The 21,770-nt window shown below is 42.3% G+C and overlaps 1 protein-coding gene and 1 long non-coding RNA gene across 17 annotated transcripts in view; one reads left to right on the top strand and one right to left on the bottom strand.

The window, feature by feature from the left end:
* Positions 1–18,772, bottom strand: part of LOC110355012 (uncharacterized) — a 202,669-nt gene extending 183,897 nt beyond the window's left edge. For 5 of the 6 annotated variants that reach the window (XR_010473141.1, XR_010473143.1, XR_010473142.1 and 2 more), the window contains exons 1-3: positions 18,557–18,770; positions 15,403–15,512; positions 13,376–13,525 (exon numbers count right to left, since the gene is read on the bottom strand). This is a non-coding gene — a long non-coding RNA (uncharacterized LOC110355012). Of the gene's footprint in view, positions 1–13,375; positions 13,526–15,402; positions 15,513–16,628; positions 16,851–18,556 lie in introns of all 6 variants that reach the window. The other variant, XR_010473145.1, reaches the window with a different exon arrangement.
* Positions 18,521–21,770, top strand: part of ANO5 (anoctamin 5) — a 56,353-nt gene continuing 53,103 nt past the window's right edge. For 4 of the 11 annotated variants that reach the window (XM_065065499.1, XM_065065496.1, XM_065065495.1 and 1 more), the window contains exon 1: positions 18,521–18,690. In XM_065065499.1, coding sequence (XP_064921571.1) covers positions 18,630–18,690 — 61 coding nt within the window. In that variant the 5' untranslated portion in view covers positions 18,521–18,629. Of the gene's footprint in view, positions 18,739–21,770 lie in introns of all 11 variants that reach the window. The other 7 variants (XM_065065497.1, XM_065065491.1, XM_065065490.1 and 4 more) reach the window with 2 other exon arrangements.

Here is a 21,770-nt window from a genome sequence, read left to right as displayed (position 1 = left end):
AGGATCATGGGGTCCAACCATAACCCAACTCTAGCACTAAACCATGTCCCTAGGAGCCTCATCTACACATCTTTTAAACCCCTCCAGGGATGTTGACTCCACCACTGCCCTGGGCAGCCTTTTCCAGTGCTTCACAACCCTTTCTGTGAAGAAATTTTTCCTAATATCCAATCTTAGCCTCTCCTGGTGAAACTTGAAGCCATCTCCTCCTGTCTATCACATGTTACTTAGGAGAAGAGACTGACCCCAAGCTCACTACAACCTCCTTTCAGGCAGTTGCAGAGAGTGAGGAGATCTCCCCTCAGCTCCTGTTCTCCAGGCTGAACAGCCCCAGTTCCCTCATCAGACTTGTGCTCCAGACCCCTCACCATCTTCATTTTCCTTCCATCATCTCCATCACCCAGTCTGGTACATCAGCCAGGCCAATCTCAGTGAGGCCCATGGCCAAGCTGGGCAGGGTCAGGCAGGGTTGGTGATACCCTCAGGGTCCCAGCAAGTTTGCCTTGTGTCTTCTGGGTGCTCATGCTTCAACATTTCCCTTATTTTCTGCATTTATAAATGGACCTGGACATGGCAGGGGAGTCCAACTCCTGTACAAAACAAAGGGCAGGACTGTGTTGCTCTGGGCACAGAGCTGGTTCTTGATTGTTAAAGCTGATGGATAAAGATGATCAGGTCTCCTTGCCTGCCTACTATGCAAATTAAATACTTTCCTATACCACCCACAAAGAGTTCAAACAAACCCTGACGTGGATTAAGCAGCTAAGAAAATGAAAATATCCTAAACGTAGAATGATGGAATGAATAAAATAGTTTTTAAAAATATGAAGGAGAATCTCAAAGCAGCCATGTAGGTCCTGAACTGTACTAGCTCTGGTGCCAAATCAAAGCCAACTCATAATCAGAAATTCTTAGCACTTGTTATCTCATGTCAGCAAGTTACATTGAAAAAACATATTTTAGTAGTCATGCTTAAAGTTGACATTTTGTTTCCACTGCAAATATAAATATTTAAAAAAATAAAAGCATGATTATATGGAGTATGTGATTGGAACTTTGGAAATAGTCCCTTAATTATTAGTTTCCTTAGGATGATACCAAGTACCTAAGAAATAACACAATAAAATAGACATTAAAGTCACTGGAAGGTTTGCGTTCTGGCAGGATTGCTTTCACTTATTATAAAAAGAACAGAACAAATTTCCTAAAATGTTTAATGTCAGTACTTGCAGTTCTCCTTGCACAACAGCAGGAGGAAAAAAAAAATTGTCTAATGCCCAAAAATGACATCTGTGAAAGAAATCTGTGCTAAAAAGGATGAAAAGAACATCTAGTACAATTTATTCACAGAAGTGCCCTTAATAGACTAAATTTACACCATAAAACCCGTTTTCTACCCAGTCTGTATAGTTAAGAAAATTATGTTGTTGATCCTAGTGTTAAACCAGCTTTGTGTGGTATAGAATATCAGACTCATGCTATGCTTGGCAGATGGACACATCTCTGTTATGTGCTCAGGACCATATCGGTCAACCATCCAAAAAAGTCTTGTCAGCACATTCATCCCTGTCATCTAATTTTCCTTTGAAGGCATCACTAAAATCAGCAGCTGAGATTTAAAAGGTTGAAGAAGCAACTAGATCACCAGAACGGTCTTTTTGTTACACAGCCCATCTCAGATTTGCCACAGATTTGAAACTGGTGCTGCAGCCTGTGAGAAACAGGGTGAATTCAAGCAGCAACCATCTTCCCAGATTAACATTTTCACCACTATTGACACTACAAGATTTATTACTCCCTGTTCAATTTAAACAGATTCCCCGGGGAAATTTTTAAGGGGTGCTTGCTTTATTGGTTGTTATTGAGTTGGACCACTTGACAGCTTGTGGGGAATGTCTGAATAACAAAATCCTTGCTAGGAAGAGATCAAGGGACCCCTGGTGACTGATATGGATGACATTGATTTGGTTTTAGCAGGATGCATTTAGTTTCCATTGTTAAAAGAATATAGCAGATTAATTTATAGAATGAATAGTAACTATATGAACTGTATACACAAAGGAGTCTGACCACGGCCATGATAGAACCTGGAGTCCTACAGCATAAGTAATACATTTCAGCACGATTACTTACTATATAGAGCTGGATTTCTGTAGGGAGGGAGCACTAGGGCTGAACCCTACAGCTTCTACACTTGATATTCACAGAATCACTCAATGTATTACAGAGGCTGAAAAGTGGGGAGAGAAGAAAAGATGGGAGAAGAAGATTTCTGTGATTTTAAAGCTCATTAATCTCTTTCTTCCAGCATAGAGAAACTGTGAAACATTCTTGTATAATTTAAGCAGGATGTTGATACGATAGAAGTGCTCTGGCAAATACAAACACAGGGTGAGTTAGGGTCATGAAGAGGTATCTTCGGTATTAAAATATAAACCACAAGGCTGTCTAATAAGTAACAAACCACAAGGTTAAGCACTGATAAGACTGGAACTATTTTTTCTGAGGGATTATGAGAAAAACAGAGAGAGTCCAAGAAACTGGAGACAGAAAAGACTGTAAGTTTAATGAATTTACCCAGACACTAGAACATCTATAGAACTATGCACAAAGACACCAGTTTCCTCTACTATGTTGATAAAAACTTCCAGAAAAGCAGAATCAGTTTTACACTGTTACATCAGCAGCACTGTTTATTAATTATCATAAGCCATTAAGTCCCTCCTTTTAGGTGTGGTCAGTAGTCTAAAGTTGTAGTGTAAATGGCTTTCACTTCCTAAAGAAAGGGTTGGTGAATATTCCTGTTCCATCAAGAAACAGTAGGTAGTGGAGGGATTTAATGTACCCAGAGATGGTTGAAATCAACTTATCTGGAGCTTAAACTAAGAGCTGAAGATTTTTTTTCTTAAGATTTAAAATATGTCCTTAAAAAATACCTCCAAAAGTCTGAGGTGTTTCAATTTCAGATGAAGTCTCTGCTGGATGGGCGGCAGCTGTACATATTCTAGACTGAGAACTGCACTAAGATACCTTTCTACCATGGTTCCAAAAATCCCCTTGCCTCACAGATTTATTTTCCCTAATCTCCCAGCAAATACACAATTGTGGCAGCCTGGTTGACCACCCCTACAATTGCAACCTGCAGCCACTGAGAGCCTGAAAAATTACCTTGTGAAGGAAGCAAAGAGTTTTTATTCAGTCTGTGAGCATTTGTGGGCATATCAGATCTGAATTGTCTAATCCTGGAGTTAATCTGAGGCTTAATATGAATTGACTGTTGTCACGGAAGCACCCTGAGGTTAGTTTAAGGGACAAGAGGGTCCAAAACAACTTTTATTAAACCGGTGAGAAACAGGGTTTTAGCACTCCAAAAGTGACTTAAATAAAGGTTCGGATATCATTTGAGGAAAATTATTAAGGGGTAGCAACTAATACAACAGGAGGTCCACAGAGTGCATGCACGTGGCTTCACCCAAAACAATGCTGGAGCCGTCCCTGAGTCCCAGAGAAGTACACACTTGCCTGAACACGGTGTGGGATTATTTTTAAAGAGATACACGTACTCGTAGTGAGTACGGGAAGTGTACACTCGTGATTCTGCGAGGGTAAATTTATAATACACTCGCAATCCTGCAAGGGGTAATTTACTTACACGTGCAAATGTGCATGGAATATTACACGTGCTTATGTGGAAGCACAGGAGGAAAATACACTCATGATTGTGCGAGGAAATAATTTATATACATGCTTGTATTGAGCGTGGAAAGTTACACATGCAAATGTGCACGGAAAAGTACATGTGCTTGTATTAAGCACGGAAAGTAAGCGTGCAAATGTGCACGGAAAGTTACACGTGCAAATGTGCACGGAAGGAAAATACACCCGCAATTCTGCGAGGATTAATTTTACACGTGCTCATATTGAGCACGGAAAGTTACACGTGCATATGTGCACGGAAGGTATAAATATACTCGCAATCCAGCGAGGGTTAATTTTACTCACAGCCGTGGCGGCAAGGCAAGCGGAGTCTCCATCCCGGGGGGGCTCTCGGTGGCAGCATCTTGCTCATGCTCCGAGAGACCCACGACAATGGGCTGAGAATTTTTATATTGGCTGATCAGATCTGACTGTAGGCATTCTAGAAGCTTCTCTGCACCCCCACACTGGCTGTGGGTGCCCCTGAAGCCTCCAAACATCCCCCACACTGGCCGCAGGCACCCAGCGGCTCAGTGGCGCCTCGGCACTACCTTCTCCTAATGGCCCTGGCCAGGGGGCTCTGGGGCCAAACAAAAGCAGCTGTTAGCCTCAAGTAGCAGAGAGAGAGGGAGATGTGCCTGCTCCTTCCATGCTGAAGGAGGGAGGGGGAGAGAGGGGGGTTTGCATTCTGCCACAACTGTTAACCCCACATCTGTGCTACACACGCTGGGCTTTGGCAAAAAAAGTCTGCCAGGCAAATATTCAGATTATACAAACCAAAGGAAGCCTGGAATCTGTTTCTCCAAGCACACCAAGGTTACTCAGCAGGAACAGCGTTTGTGCCGCTGGTTTTCTATCCATCTATACTTTGCTGCATACAGCTACCGTAATTATACTTAACCCTCTCTGTGTTACATATGTTAATGTAATTTTCTGCAGTGTTTGAGTCATCCATAATTCACTCCTGCCTTTCTAACAGAAAGCTTTATGCCTGTGGGGCTGGAACACGCAGTTGGTTTTACAATGCGCCAGTTGAATGCCCAGACTGGTGGATTACAGTCGGTGTCCTTAACCTTGACTTTGTCAACAAGTCTACAGAACAAAACAGTTGGAATAGCAAGCGGTTCCATGGGGTAGGAAATATTTACAAGCAATAGCTCGAACTCACCATTTCTGGTGATCTGGCATTTCTCCATTGCCAGGTTAATATCCTTGTAATTAAGCTACACAATCACCTTGTACTAATTTCCTCTTGTTTTGGCCAGAATGAGAGAAAAAGAGACTCAAGACTAGTAAACTTCTTACTAAAAGCATCAGTTTCAAGTGATTAACATTAGCTCTTGAAAATCAACGTGGGACTCTCAGTTTGAATGATATGTCAGTTGTTCCAGGTTGGAGACCAAAAACATCACTGACTATGAATCTCTAAATGGTGGCTAAAATAGACAGAAAAATTATTGCTGGATGTTCCCCAAGTAAGAGCTTTGTACATCTTCCTAACTACTCTGCTTATAGGAGGAACAATTCAAAGGAGCTCTGCGAGTACTGAGTGCAGTTCCATTCCTTACACGCTGCTGCACGCGGTGAAAGCCAGAGACAAGGCATGAATTCTCCCTGAAAAGCATTTAAAAATGAAGGAAAGGAAGAGCACACTTCTTCACATTAAACCATGTCAAAATGCCATGTTCGAGAACCTAGCCACAGCAAACTGGATGATCACATTATGGTGAGCCAAAGCCATGGGTATCGTGCGGCCAGAAGTATCCTGCAACCACGGAGCAGCACGTAAGATCAGCCTCACTGAAAGAATGATTGATTGCAAGCAAAGAAGAAAGAAATTATATAAAATAGCTTTTTCTGGGGACACTATTCTTCTTTGTGCTCTTTAAACCCGAGACAAAGCCTCTGGGAATGCAAGATGCTAATTTAAAAGAAATGAAAATGATTTCTAACTTGTCATATCAAACTCTTATATAAAAGCAATTCCATTTGCTGTGTAATGCCTGTAATGCCAAAACATCTTCTGAATTATATTTGTTTTCCGGTCGATTCTCCTCATCTAAGAAAGAGATACATTGCCATCTAAAAATGAATGCCTCTGACAAGTTTTTTTCTCTTTCTCAATGAATGACATTACAGCAGTAACAAAAAAATCTCGAGCCATTAACTTTAGTGCAAATTTTGTCTGAAAATGGACAAACTAAACACTTCGGGAATAGGTCCATAGAATTACACCACCATTAGATTCAAATAGATAAATATTTATTCACGGTGAAGGATATCATAATGCTTCCAAAGGGACTGCGCTGGCAACAAAGGATGACAGTATCAGCAACAGCCCACAGTTTGATGCCAAAACATTTTATATATTCCAATGTTAAATGTCAAATACTTGCAGACAAAGAGACAGGGATGCATTCAAAGGTGACATAAAATACTTGCTGCTCCCCAAGGGTAAACTGCTGGTCACCAGGAGACCACTGTGACAGCACCTGTCCCCTGAACCAGCAATCTCTGTTTCAGACAGCAGGAAATCTAGTTTTGCTAGGAAGGAAAAGGGAGAATATGTGGCTGTGTAGAAAAAGTAGAAGGCCAGCTGTGGAAGCAGCAAAAATCCCTTATTCTTGCCATACCCTCATCTCCTTCTTAAGGGAAAAGCATCAAAACTCCGAGAAGAGCAAAAGACTTTCTGAACCAGCTAGGAAGAGAATAATTAATGAACCTGAGGGTAGGAGGGAAGGTCGATTAATGGGGGAATGGAAGAAAGGGGGATATCAGAATCAAGTGGAAAGGGAAGAGATGTGCAGGTGGGTAGGAAGAGCTGGGCAGCACCAGCAGGGCGAGAAGACAGAACAGAGGTGGAGAAAGCGAAGGCTCTGGCGAGTTTACTTACATGCCAGAGGAACCCTTGGTAAATAAAAATGTTTGGGAATCGCTAACATAAAACACAAAGCAGCAGTAAACCTACATGAATTATTCAAATTACACATAATTTTCACTCTCCGTAGAAGTGTGAGATTATAATAGGAAAAGAACAAAATAAGAGCTGTGAAGTGTGAAAGAAAGTAGAGAGGGGAGAACTTGTTTTCCTCAGGTCATGTTTTTTACATACAGACAGGGAAACGTTTTCATTCTGAAATATTAAGAAAAACAATTAAAAATAGAAAGTCTCCATTAAAAGAGAGTAGCTTCTGGATTAATACTTGTTCTGTGGTTTATCTTACCTATTACTTTTCCTTCATCTAACTACACTTTCAACATCTAAATCTGTATTTTAGATTTATATGTTCAATGTTCCCTAGCTACTGAGCATACCTGTCACATATAAGAATCACCAGGTGGTGGGAGAGGTCAAGGTACAAACTCAGGTAGGAGAGAAAAACTAAACTAAGGTCAAGTTGCTCTGGCAGGAATTTAATACAACACAATTCTGGACTGTAACGCTGAGGCAATTGTGAATCCCCCACCTCCTCGCGACTCCTGCTGCTCACTTTGCATTTCGAAACAGCAAAACAGGGCTCCAGCCAAGCCATTTGCTTGGATTTGGCTCAGATATGTCTACATCCCGCTGAACCAACTGATTTCACTGGCAAACTGATAGTAGCTTGAAACCTATGACTGAAAATTATTTGTTACACAAAGCCAAAGCTCACTTGGTCAAGTTCACAACAGGTGTAATAAAACTAAGGGAAGTCTCTGGCACGTATTTCTACAACTCACCCAGGACTCTGTTTCCTGACATCCCACTTATCTGCTGGTTAAGCATCTTCTGAGGTGTATAGTGTAAAATCACGGAGCAATGTTCCTGTTGTTAATAATTTTATCATTGAAACCTGAATGTTTTGATCGCAAATAGTGATGAGTAGTGGCAAGGGGAACTGTTCTGGATGAGTAGTTGATGGCAATGCTTATCCCATCACTGTCTGGTCCTGGTTTTTATCTGAATTAAAATCAGCAGTGAAAGGGTTAGTGTTAGGAATCCACACAGGGAAAGTTTCAAATCGAGCTTCTTCTATCGTATGCAGGCATGGTGATTGCACCCGATGCACCACAAAATCACGGTGGGGAACATACTGTGGTACAGAGTGAAAGAATCACAACATTCCATGTCCCAGCTCTAAAAACAACAAATGACACCAACAAGAAAGAAACAGTGAAGACTTAGGGGAGACAAAGAAAACAGATTTCTCAAAACATAAAATAAGAGCTCATGCAGCAGCATGAGATGCTGACTTTACTTCAGGGCAGGATTGCATAAAAGTTGCTGGTCTTTGAAGGAAGAAGCTCTCTTGCATGGTTAGGAAGATGTACCATAGAAGAATACTAATAATCAATTATCCGCTGTCTGATAACTGCGCTAAAAAGATTAGTGCTAATAAAGGTTGATTAAAGCAAGTGCTGCAACTGCTGTTGACCCTGACAACACATGCAATTGTGCTGAATTAGAGAAAAGATGCCCCAACCTAGCAGCAAAGCATGATCTTGAAAATGAATTTGGAACAAAGATTATCAGATATCTGGTTAAAAAACATTGTAACAGCAGAAGAGATTTTAAACATGAGTTCTGGGGCATGCAGATAGAAAACCAGTGATAGACCATTAACATTTCTTAAGAGCTGTGGTATGAAGATACTAAACCATAAGCAGACAGTCAGAAATATTATTTAAAAACAGCGTGGATGCTCCTCAGTGCAAGGTAAAAAGAAATGCTCTGCTTCTTTTGGCTTTCATTTGAGCATGACAGGAAATGTGTGGGGAGGATATCAATTCCACCAACAGAATCGGAGGGATGAAGCTTAATAACTTAATTACTTTGTGAAAGTACAAAGGAAATGAAGAAAAAAGCAGCAGCAGGCCAAGGCAAAGTGAGCTGATACAGATGGTGCCTCATTGGCTAATGACTGATAAGAGCAGCGATAACTGACAGTTTTAAAAAATGTCATTCTATTTTAATTCTCAATATGTCAGACCCAGGAAAATTAAATCACATCAGAAGCCACAGACCTATTACTGAAAGGCCAATTTTTATGAAACTTTTCCTCAATAATTTTAACAGAGAGATTAACTAAAGCCTGCTCCATTAACTTGAGTCAGACAAGTTTTAGGAGAACATTGGGCAAAAATGGACCAAGAAGGTTGGTACTTACAGATACCGCACAAGACTCTGCTTCTGTCTCCAAAGATCATTTGGAAATCAAAGAGTAAATCATCTCGGTATTCATAGTAGTAATATCATTCAAGACTTGCTTTGAATGTGCTTTGAACTGAAAAATGAAGTAGCATCACTTGTCTTAATTAACATAAGGATAGGGAAAGCTGGTGTTACCCGTCCTACGTAAAGTTACGTTCACTCCTCTAATGCTCCCGTTAGAACTGATGTGGAGGTGTGAGGCAATTCGGAGTCAGACCACCATACATGCAAATCCTGATGCTGCAGCTTCTTCAGGAGCCCATGAAAGGCCATGAAGGGAAATATTATGACCACCGAGTCCTTGTGCAATTGACTGGTTTTAAAAGCCAGGCCAAAAAAGTGCTTGTGTGTTTGGTACTAGCTCCTTTCTTGATTCATGCACCATTTATAAGTGTGAAGCACAGACTATGCCTCTGACAAGCTGACCATGATTGTGCTGGAAAACTGTGACAAAACTGAGGATCAAGTTTAATCCAAGAAAAAGAAAGGTTTTTCTAGACTTAACAGTCAAGGTTAAAAGAAAATAACAGGAGTTCTTGAAAAACAGACCCATGAATGTATTTACAGTACCAGAGTTTACGTATCAGATCACTCAAATATCGGCTTCTGTCCCCTACAATACAGAGGGTTATCAACAACTGTCTGTGTGTTCATATTTTATGTTTGATGATAAGGATAAGCTCAGTAATTTCAAGCAATACACTGGTATGTTAATACCGGCTGTCCTAGCAGACTGGCTTACCTGAAGATTTAACTTAAAGGGAATCACCCAGAACTATATATTGTATGCTCATTAGCAGGAGAAGTAAAGAATTCAACAGCCAGGAAAAATCTTCACAATTAATACAGTAAGACCAGTGGATTTCAGAAATGATCCAATATGTAATTACCAGATAGGTAACTACCACGGTATCTTCTTCTCTTTTTTCACAATTCAAATGAAATGTGAAACAGTAGAACTTTTAAAATGAGGGAAACAAGAAATGACAAATAAGACTCCTCCTCATGTATTATGCACTTGAATGGATATCCATAGGGGCATAGTTAGGAGGCACAACTGGTTTGTCTTCTGATAAACAATTTACAATTCATAAGAAGAAGATTATAGACAATAGCAACAATCTCAAGAAAAGAGATTTGACTTTTATTAGAGATGGCATAGCTCCTCTTACGAATTCAGTGGTTTGACAGGAAAGGAGAATTAACATTCTGAGAGACGGCCACCAAAAAAGTGTTCAAATGGCAGAAACAACAGAATTATGTGTTTGCCTATTTGTGTTACACTTCAGCTTTCCTACCTCAAGCCAGAGGTAAACAGCAAAAAATGAAATTACATTGTTGGCACTGGTAGGACTCTTTGAAACCAGTTGAAACAAAGTAGCATCCTACATTTTGAGGGCTTTTATCTATTCCCCTAAAATTTTAAATATACTTGAAACTAATCAACGTTTTAATTTGATATTGTATTTTTCTTATTTGTTACTTCTATTCTTTTTCACTCTGTTCCTCACAGGCTTCGCTTTCTCTTGTTTAGAATGTGTATCTGAATTATTAGATTGTATTTATTTCATCTTACTGTTCATACTTCTTATCTTAAAGCACTGATTTTTAGATGCATCTTTTCCACTTAAATTTGTCACTTAGCTTTTTGCCCAATCCTTCCAATTCTGATTGATATGGCTGAGGGTGCCCGTGCATTTCCCGGCTCCTGCTGCTCCAGGATGCTCATCGTGTCCACCGAGCTCTCACAACTCATCCGTATGCCCGGCCTGGGCTGTGCTGGGACAGACGGGTCAGCTGGGGCAGCTCCAACAACTCTGCACGAGGGTTCCCCTGGGTGGGGTGATAAACACTATATTATTCAGACAGGACCTGGGATAGGGATCAACTAGAGACTGGGGATAGGCTGGAAACCACGTGAGCACTGTATTTCCTGTGCTTGGGTGGAAGAGCTGCGAAAGCAAGAAGGAAACTTAAGGGCTGTGACAACCAAGACCTCAGTTTCATTAGAATTAAAAGCAAAATTATATCAAGTAGTACTGGACCAAGGCTGATGTCACCCACTATTTAATTTACCTCTTATGGGGAAGGCTCCTTTCCAGCACCTATCGGTGTTGCTACATCCATCGGGGTACAGGCCAGCACAGATACGCACATCTCCAGAAAACAGCACCCTGAAGCAGGCAGCTGGCTTTTGTGATGGTGCACAGCCCCAAAAACCCAGGAAAACCCGTGTGTCCTTGGGTAGGGTTGGTTACTGCAGAAACACCTCAGCCAGTTTCCTTTCTGCCTGCGACCACCACACAACCTTCCCGTGTGACGCCCCTGAAGGGCAGACAGCCCCACACGCACCCTCTCATCTTGCTTGCTCCTGTAAATTCTAGTTTCTGAATTTTTCTCCTTCTGTCCGGTCTTTTCTCTCACCATAGAAAACTGCATATTGTTTTCTTTCCTGCAGCCCTTCACCTAGACCAGTCTGTAAGACGTGAGGCCTTTGCAGCATCTCTCTGCTTTTGCAGGGAAGGAGGAGAACAGGAATGCTGATAAAAAAAGGAGAAAATAGGAAGATGCACAAGCTTGTGAAGGATGGAAACCCTCAGCCAAGGCATTGAAGCAAGCCTGCAGAGCCTGCCCAAGGCTTATCGCTGTCTACAACTACCTGAAAGGAGGTTGGAGCATGGAGGATGTTGGTCTCTTCTCCCAAGTAGCAAGTAATAGAACAAGAGCAAATGGCCTCAAGTTGTGTCAGGGGAGGTTTCGATTGGATAATTAGGGAAAATTTCTTCCCAGAACGGGTTACGGGGCATTGGAACAGGCTGCCCAGGGCAGTGGTGGAGTCACCATCCCTGGAGAGGTTTAAAAGGTCTTTAGATGAAGTTCTCAGGGACATGGTTTAGCGCCAGAGTTGGGTTATGATTGGACTTGATAATCCTGAGGGTCTCTTCCAACTGAAATGATTCCGTGATTCTAAGGGCTGAAAAGAGATGGTGGAGCTTGTGTGTTTGATATCAGAGAAGGCAACATGGAAAGATGCGTCCTTGAAGTTGTTTATAAGGATGCTCTATATGTGCGCTGCAATGAATGGAAGCTTTGAAAACTAAGGGTAGACCTACCCAATAAAAAATCATTTATAACAGCATATCTGAAACATTTTCCTAAAGTTCACATTATAACTACTACCATTCTTCATGGAGAATGTTATAAACAGCAGAGAAAAAGCCAGTCACTCAATACTGCCCATAGGATGAGACAATCACTTGTATTATTATTTCTATTATCCTCACCAACCTGTCAGCTAAATAAGTTGTGCTTGAATATCTCACACAGAATAACTTGTGCTTGAGTACCTTCAAGGGCTTACATTTTTCTAGAATTTTTGACAAGGTTGCTAATCTCTTGATATAGTTTTTATACACTTTTTAATAAAATATGTAATCAGGGACAGTTGAACACATGCATATATGAGAGAGGCACAAGTAATTAAAAGGTGTATACAAAAATCTGTGGTTATCATAAATTTGTTTGTGAAGATACAAACTGTTATTTGTGTGTATGTCACATGTAACTGCGTTTTTTGTTCTCTTGTACTTCTGTGATACCTTTATCACTCAGTTCTGCTTTACTGTCTAAGCTGATTAACGCACACTGAACTGAATTTTTTAATATTTTAATATTTTTGCTAGAGCTACGAAGCTCCCTGCATCATTTCAGTGCTCTGGCTTTCAGGCAACAGCCTCATTTACCCACTCCACAATCCTCTATGTTTACAAAATAATATAATTTGATTTTATTTATCCATTTTTTCACCCTGGGATCATCAACAGATCCAGGTGAAAAAAAAGCAGCATGAGGTGGCAGCCTATCTAGTTTCACAGAAAAAAAATACTATTACCACCAGAGGGCACTAAACCCTGAGAAATTAAATTGTCTATAAAAGGGCAAGAGAGAAAACACATGATTTCATTAGAAGCACACAGGAATTTACTCAGATGACGCAACTTCTTATTTTTACATTGTCATTTAAGTGCCAGAACTGGCGATGCGGCTTTATCCCAACCCAATCGCATTCAATAAGCCTTTATGTGAGCATATCTATCAGTACATAACCCATCAGAATTAAATACTGATCTTCACTCGTGCTGTTCAGGAGGAGTTTAGCAAAATCAGTGTAACTCTACCCACAGAGACATGATGAAAGTGAAAAATCATGCCTCAGACATCATTAGTGATTAGATTTTGTACATATTCAAGTATCCTTAAGAATATCTTTACCAGCAAGAAAGAGATGAATTCTCTCTGCTCCACAAAACACACCAAAGGAATTTTGTCTTGCTGTCTTTTTTTGTGGCTTCCTCAGATTATTTTTTAAGAAGGCTTTGATGGCAGCTGTAAACTGAGCAATCTAGTTACGGGAGTGTAACCACAAGATTACAGAACTAAGATGTCTGCTTGCGCTTGAAACAGGATACAGACTTCTGTTGAAATTACCTTGATCTCTAGGAGGTCTCTGAAAATCTCGGTTGCTCATGTGGAGCCCCCAGAACCGGTGTCCACATGTCAGGTTTTCCTCCCCCCGCAGCCAGCACCGCGGGACACGGATAGGTTGAGCTGCGACCGCACCCACACAGTTTCCTTGCCCTGGAGAGAGTGCAAACACAATAGTTGATTTTAGTTCCATTGTTGTAAATGTGCAGTAAGCCCAGCCAAGAAAGAGGTAGATTATAGCTTGTAAAGTCATCTGTTTGTTTAGACATCATGGGTGTTATTCCTGCACTGCTTACTGCAAACAGCTGACTAACTGAAAAGTGATGGAGTATGAAAAAAATGCAGTGACTAATAATGAACTTCTGCATGCTATGTAAAACTTCTTACTTCCTTTGAGAAGTGTTTGCATTCTGCTGCCTTGCACCGCAGCTCTTCATGGCACTCGCTTTTTATTTCCTGGCAGCTTCAAGGCTGTGCAGCAGCACACCCCAGAATCAGCCATCTCGATATATAAACCCAAATGCCCGTCCCATCAGCAAGCGTTGCTGTATTCCTGAGTGCCTGACCCTGGAGTGGTGTTCCAGCAGCTGGGTTTAGCCCTAGGAACTGCGGATAGTGGGAGGGGAAGAGTCAGATGTCAAACAGCCTCTGAGTAACATGCAGGAGTTTAGGGAGCCCAGACTGAATTGCCCTGTGATCCCCCACACTACAGGCATGTGTTGAAACCTTAAGTTATTGCCTGGGATACAGAAATTGTGCTTCCTTTCTGGTGCATTTAAAAAAGAAAAAAGCCTGTGGAAGCTCCAAGGTTATGCGACAACTGAATGGCAGTTTTGGGTACCATCATGCTGGATTTGGGCACCTAAATTCCATCTGAATCCCACTTTACCTTTCTAAGTCTGTTTAGAATCTGGCCTTACTGGTCTCTAAAATATTAATTTCTTTCCGAATGACACTATTGCTTATATTCTAAAGGGCTAATTCAAAGACAGGGAAAGAAAGTGGTTAGCTCTTCAACCAGAATCCTCAGTGGCCTCTAACTGGTTGGAAAAAGCACATTAATGAAGATGTGAGAGGCAGCAACGTTAGTTTCTGGGATGTAGCCCCTGTCTGCTGAAATCTCACACCAAAGTGACCAACCGTGTGGTTGTTCAGCCATCAGAGGAGAAAAAGGAGGCTGAATAGGCTGGGAAGGAAATATACCCTGTATCGGTTTCAAATTCAGGTTTTGTTATTGTGTCTATTTCTAACTTGTGCTCACAGTCTGATTTGAAAACTTACTAAAACTCTACATATGTATGTATATATACACAACTTTTTTAAACAAGAGGAATGTACTCAATACTCATCATCTTCAATAGCAGAAAGTTGCTGCACCTTCTAAGACTGTGCCATATGGATGTATGACATGCACAGCACAGGGAATCCTGAAAGAATCATCTGAACAACTTGTAGGTAGGTCCCCAAGTGGTAAATGCAAAAGCTGTATTCACTAGATTCCTTCTCAGAGGATAGATAACAGAGAATGAAATTTTTCAAAGCATCTAACTGATAGACACAAAATCTCCATTTTCCATATGATTTAGAACTCAGGGTCCTATTTTCAGAGATGCTTTGGTGACACAAGTTTTAGACAATCCTCTAACAGAAAGTTGGGATCTCAGGTTGTAACTTGAGAGTGGTTTTGAACAGGCCCTGGGGTACCTACCTGAGACAATGATGGGCACAGAGATATCTTTGAACCCTGGCCCTCCAACCCCACCAATTTTCTGTGTTTATATATTTATTTTAAAGAAATCAGATCCATGCTTTTGAAAAATGGAAAACAAAATTTTATAAGGGCTACAAACTACCAGCTCTCCTTTAAGAAACACAGTTAAAGATTATGTGTTGGTGCTGAACTGATCACTGATAGTAATTTCTGGTTATGTTTGTTACCTACACAATACAGTCTTCTATGTATTTTTATTTTTTTATTGGAAACAGTGTTTGAACTCCAAACCACCAAAAGCAGAAATGCTATGACGTACCTGGTTCTTGATATTTCAGGAGTAATATGGTCCTGCCATTGTGTGGTTCCCCATTTCCTCCTTTGTTTTGGTGGTACCTCTTGGTTGCAGTGAGTCATGGAACTGAAAACCTGGGGAATAAAAGATCAGTCAGTTTAACAGGTTGATATGATTCACTGTATCACCTTATGCTCAATCAGCAGTGAAAATATAAGCTGGGAGGGAAAAAAGTCTATGCCTTTAGAAGGAAGCGTGGTCCTGGATCGCTTAGGCACACTGTGAAACCACCGAGTCAGAAAATGGCTGCTTAAACTCTGGATGTACAAAACTCAAGGCTGGGTATTGCATGGACCTCCCTGTGCCTGCCGTGGGCACAAGGCCTTCCATAGACAGCTCCTCCTGGGAGAGCAAACTTCTGCCCCGTCCCTAATACAGGACACAGTGTAATTTACACAAATTCAGTGCCTCAACAAACCACGAGCCTGTACAATTACAGAGATCTGCAAAATCATCTTGGGCACCGTACACAGCTCCAGGGGTGGTTGGCTTCACCACCACATGTGCTGGGTGGAGATGGGAAGGGTGAGCATGTAATTAGAAGGTAAAACCCAGCAATGGCTCTTGCAATTCTTGCTGTTCCTGGCTCCTGTTGAATACTGGCTCAAATTGCATCTCCTATGGGCATAAAAGCATCTATGTGAGATATATAATACTGCGAGGAAATTAAAGGCCTAGAAAACACAGCTTTTAAACTGAACCTTGTGACCTGGTGCGTTGTGTGCAGTTACAAGCTGTTTAAAGGCATCTTTTGGTGTGCTGATGCCCATCCTCATTGTTCCTGACACCCTGTATCATGAGATTAAAAGCTAAACTCAACATTTCAGACTTTGGAAAGCAACCAGACACATTTTTAGGTCTTGCTCCTGACTAAAAATATACTCCTCAAAGCAGTAATGTGGCACAGGACAACTAAAGGCCTAATGCTGTACATAGACCTGGACACAAACCCAGCACCTTATCTGACTCACTTGATCAGTCTTATGATTAAGAAATCCTGTCATGAAACCACTGTTGCATTACAGTTGCCCACATAACAAACTCCCCATCAGTCTGGTACACAAAATGGCTACTGAGGGAGTAAAAGCTAAATATACAAAAAGTTAATCTGAAAGAAGGCCTGAGATGATATTAATGAACAAAAAGCCGCGTGAAAAAAAGCACTAAACAAACAGCCTGTTGGAAACTACCTCAGATTACTGAAGGAAGCGATGAGGAGAGGAGGCTGTTTGAGACACGAAAATGGCGCCAGCTCCAGAAGAAGGAACAACAGCCATGGCTGGAGCCTCCTGTCCTCCCCAGCACCGCCGGGCTCTGATCCTGGGAGATGATCTCAGCTTCAGAGACCCTGAAGGAGACGAGACCAGACCCATCCAGACTGAGGAATCAAGATGGAGTTTCTTTTCCAGCTCCTGGAATGAAAGACTTATGTTTCTTCTGCCACCTTTTCAGGCCTCATTTCTCCTTCCTCAGGCTCTATTCTTATTTCTTTCTCTCTCCCAACTACTACTTACAAAGAACCCAGGCTTGCTAGCCAAAACAATGCATTTGCTAGCTCTGACTCTGTAATCAGAACAGCAAACAGCATGATCCTTTATTGTTTGACAGCAGCTTACATTTGCCCTGTAGGCAAGACAACTGCTTGTTGTTCTTAACGTCCCTGCAAGATCAAAAGAGCAAATTTATCCTCACTAATCAGCCACTGTACTGATTTTAGCTGGGATAGAGTTAAATTTCTTCATTGTAGCTGGTATGGGGCTACGTGACAGAAAACAGTGCTGATAACACAGGGATGCTTGAGATAATGCTGCATCCAGGCCTCTTGTGCTCCTCACACCACCCAGCAGCGAATTGTCTAGGTGTGCACAAGAAGATGGGAAGGGACACATCTGACCCCAAGTGACCAAAGGGACATTCCATACCATAAGACACCATGCTCAGAAATAAAACTGGTAGGGGTGGAGGTTGGCAGGGGCTGCCATTGCTGGGCATCAGCCAGTTGGTGGGGAGCAATTCTCTTGCATCACTTGTTTTGTTTGTTTGTTTTCATGTTTGTTTGTTTGTTTTTTCCTCCTTGTTCTTTGTTTGTTTTAATACAAACACAGTATAATTAATACACTAGTTTCCTTAGTTTTACTATTCAGAATCTTCCCCACCAACTCACTCGGGGTGGGTGAGCTGGGGGCTGTGCAGGATTTAGTCACCAGCCAGAGTAAAGCACAACGTGAGTCGAGCATCTCCTGTGTGAGGAAAGGCTGAGGGAGCTGGGGCTCTTTAGCTTGGAGAAGCGGAGACTGGGGGGTGACCTTATTAATGTTTACAGATATATAAAGGGTGAGTGTCAGGAGGACAGAGCCAGGCTCTTCTCGGTGACAACCAATGACAGGACAAGGGGCAATGGGTACAAACTGGAACACGGGATGTTTCACTTAAATATGAAAAGAAACTTCTTCCCAGTGAGGGTAACAGACACTGGCCCAGGCTGCCCAGGGAGGTTGTGGAGTCTCCATCCCTGCAGACATTCCAACCCGCCTGGACACCTTCCTGTGTAACCTCATCTGGGTGTTCCTGCTCCATGGGGGGATTGCACTGGATGAGCTTTCGAGGTCCCTTCCAATCCCTGACATTCTGGGATTCTGTGACACTGACCCACAAAGAGTATTACTTTAATCCGTGTTCTTTCCTCTCTTATCTCAAGCACTACTTACAAGAGATGCAAACAGAGAAAAAAAAAGCAAACTCTGCTATATCCAAACAAAGAAATCCAACTGTACAGGGGAGTTGCTTTTCCAAAGCGCTACTAAAGGAGCGTGCCAACGCTCGAAATTTAATCAATATTCACATTTTGGATGCTTTCCCGGTTCGCATTCCGGCGTTTCTCTGTACGGAGCGGAAAACCAAGGGGTTTAATGGAGACAAAGCGCCCTCGACCGGGCGCGGTGCCCACCCGGGGCGGCCGACGGGCGGGGAACTCGCCCGTCGGCCGCCCCGGGCGGGCACCGCGCCCGGTCGAGGGCGGCCCCCGGTCCCCCCCTCCCTTCTCCGGTTCCCCCTTCTCCGTGCTCCGCCTCTGCGGACAGTGCGCATGTATGGGGCGGCAGCTCAGCCCCTGACTCACCCCTTCTTATCCCATCCGCTCCCGGGAGGGCTCCCCCGCCGCCGGCGAGGACGGAGAAAAAAGGGCGGCCACCATGAATCGCTCGGGGAAGAAAGACAACGAGACCCTTATCGAGATGGCGATGTCTACGGATGGTAGGAGACGGCGGGGGGATCGTTGCTTTGTTCTGGCTTCCGTGCACGGTGCGGAGGGGCCGCGCGCGGCCGGAGCTTCCTGCCCGCGGTAGGGGGGGGGTTTGGGAGGTCCGCTTTTTGGGAGGTTCGGTTCCGCCCCGGGGCTTATCAGGAAGGCACCTGGGAGATGGGATTGATCCCAGGTGGTCCCTGATGCCTCCTGAGTGTGTCTTTAATCCTCCACGTTTGCCTGAGTGTAGTTTAATTAGGGTTTTTTTTAACTCTATTAGGGTTTTATTAACCCTAAATAAACCTTGGGGGTGGAAAAAAAAAAGGTTCCTGCATCAGCACACTGCTCAGAACCAAAACTAGACATAGCCCTTAATTTCTATTTGTAAACACACTTCCAATACAAACGTTGCTTTTGCCTAACAGCAAACTTTTAGCTTTTCACAAAGCAGCAGCCGGATTCAGGCTGAGATGAGCTGGTGTCCTCCAGAAGCTGAGATGGTCGTTCCAAGCAGGTTCAGGTTCATTTGGAAGGTGGGGGCAGCCCCTCTCTATCCCCACCCCATCCCAGATGCTCCAGTAGGGTTTGTGTTGTGGCATTGTTTATTTTTTTGCAATAACCAGGTTACATTTTCCACTTCATGTCAGTATGTAATGTAATTGCTTGTAATAAATGCGGTAATGATACGATTTCATAAAATAACATGACGCAAATGCTGAGTGCGTATTTATCAGCATGTCACCTGGCAACGGGAATCAACAGTTAGATGTAAGATAGTATGTTGGTATTTTCAGAAAGATTCAAATATATTAAAAAAAAAGAAAAAGTCTGACTTAGAGAAATTTCCTTATGGGAATCACACTTTGCCATCAGTCCTAGAAAGGAAGATTGTAAAGCGAAAAAGAAGCACTAAGAGTTTCTAGGTTGGCTGCCTGGGTTGTGTATTTTCCCTCACAGTTTGACTACATGGTCTCTTTTAGAAAAAACCTACAGTGCCATTTCAAATACCTCCAGCACTAGTGTAAAATCATGATCTTTTTTCAAAGCATTTGAGTCTTGTTTCAGAGAAGTATGACAGCAGCTAGTGACTGTGGAAATGATCCAGAGGACGTTGTTTACCGTGCCGGCAAGGAGCGGCGAACCAGCAAGTGTCAGACAGACGGACAGTCCCTCCCTGGGAAGGCCCGGTGGAGCTGGCAGGCTGGCCAGGAACCCGAGCAGATGGGTGGTGCAGGCTCTTGGCCAAAAATGCATTTCCCAAATCGCGTGGGGAGGCCTGAGTCAGCCCCCGTCCCGCTGCCTCGGCGCGGGGAAGAGGGCTCAGGGCTGAGCTGCCCTTCTAGCCAGGGGTTGTTCTTCTCAAAGAGCTTGAGACTAAAAAATATTTGCAAAATACACAGTAACCATTTAAGGGATGATGTTGCAAAGTTAATTCTGCAGCATTCAGTTTTCCCCTGGTCGTGTTGTGGATTTTTTTCTATTCATACACATCAAATATAAGGAGATTTGAGGGGTTTTGGTGGATGAGGATGATTCAGTAGGATTTACCATACAGTAGCACATAACTGTCCATACAAAATCTTGCACCAGGTCAATGAATTTTTTAATCAAACACTTTCTAAAACAGTAATAAACTGGAATATGGGGTGAAGTGCTTTGACTTTTTATGTTGATTCACTGTTCAAAAATCTCTCAAGGATAAAAATCAAACAAACAAACATACAATCTTTCTTAAATTATGGTTTAGAAAAGTTAACAGCACGCATACCTTGCCACTGGGCCTTCTCGTAGATCTGAACATCTGCTTTTATGCTTTTAAGGAGGCTCCAGGCTACGGATGTCTGACGTGCGCAAGCAGGGTCTGTGTGAGACAATAGCAACAAGGCAGAAGCAAAAACATCTGCTACTTATTTTCCTTAAATATGTGTTCATATTTGGATAGTGCGTGTGCATGTAGTTCTGGTTTACTACTGCATTTCATTGAACTTGAATGCTGAGGAACAGGTTGCGTGGGTGAAAAACTACTCAGCAGCAGCAGAAAGCTTAGTTTGCAGGGTCTGTGCTTAGAGACTGTGTGCTGAAACTTCTACCTTGGAGGAAACTTTCTGGCTTCCTGTTGAATTGCACCCACATGAGGTAATAACTTCCATTTTTGTGTGGGTGATTTTGCTTTCTTTTGGAAGATAAGTGGCATTTACTTCAAATATTAAAAACTAAGAAAAGTGAACTTGCAAAATTGGAATGTAAATATCCAAGGAAGAAGACAACAATATGTTATTAGGAATATTTCTTTATGTCTGTGCTATCTTAGCATTTTTTTTTTCAGCATGCAATGTTCATGCTATAGTAGCCGTGGTGTGGGATGTGTCCCCAAGACTGTGGATCTTCTGGAAGCTCGTACTTGGCTCCGTGCCGTGATTGGGAATACTCTGCCTTTATGTGCATGGTTCCTCTTTCAAAACTTCCAGGAGTCTGGTTTGAACTCAAAATGCTCTAAGGCTGATCTGAATTCAAACGTTTATTTAGGTTGATCGTCATCTTCCCTCCGAGAAAGGCAGCAAAACATCGGGAAAAGCCGAGGCCATGACTTGCAAATGGTGCTCGTGCTTCTCATAGAGCCTCAGCATTCAGGTTCAAATACTGCCGTTATTTAATAGAATGATACTTCACTTATTTAATCAGAATCATTGTGATTCATACCAGTAACATAAAACACAGGCCTCTGTTCAAAACTACATCTGCCTCTAATTACTGGAGCAATGTATGTAGTAATTTCTGATCTATTTGTGGAAGCATTGAATGGGATATCAGGTTCCCACCAGGGCTAAAGCAGAGGGTTTGTTAACGTGAAAGCTTTTTTAAAGGATTATTCCTAGGTAATAAAATAAAAACTCGGAGAAATTTACGCATAGTTCAGAATATAAAAAGCAGGGGAGAAAATACTCCCTTAGACCAACCCCTGTGTAGTTCCTGAGTGGAATTTCTTTACTGGCTGCGATGCGTCACTGCGGGGGCACAGTGTAAATACAGGTTGGTTATGGGAAGGTAGAACCTCCTTTTTAACGGAAAAATCCCATTTGTAGTAGGAGTA

The sequence above is a fragment of the Columba livia genome, chromosome 5 (assembly GCF_036013475.1).
Source record: "Columba livia isolate bColLiv1 breed racing homer chromosome 5, bColLiv1.pat.W.v2, whole genome shotgun sequence".
Classification (NCBI taxonomy): domain Eukaryota; kingdom Metazoa; phylum Chordata; class Aves; order Columbiformes; family Columbidae; genus Columba; species Columba livia.
This window is presented reverse-complemented; position numbering and strand designations above follow the sequence as displayed.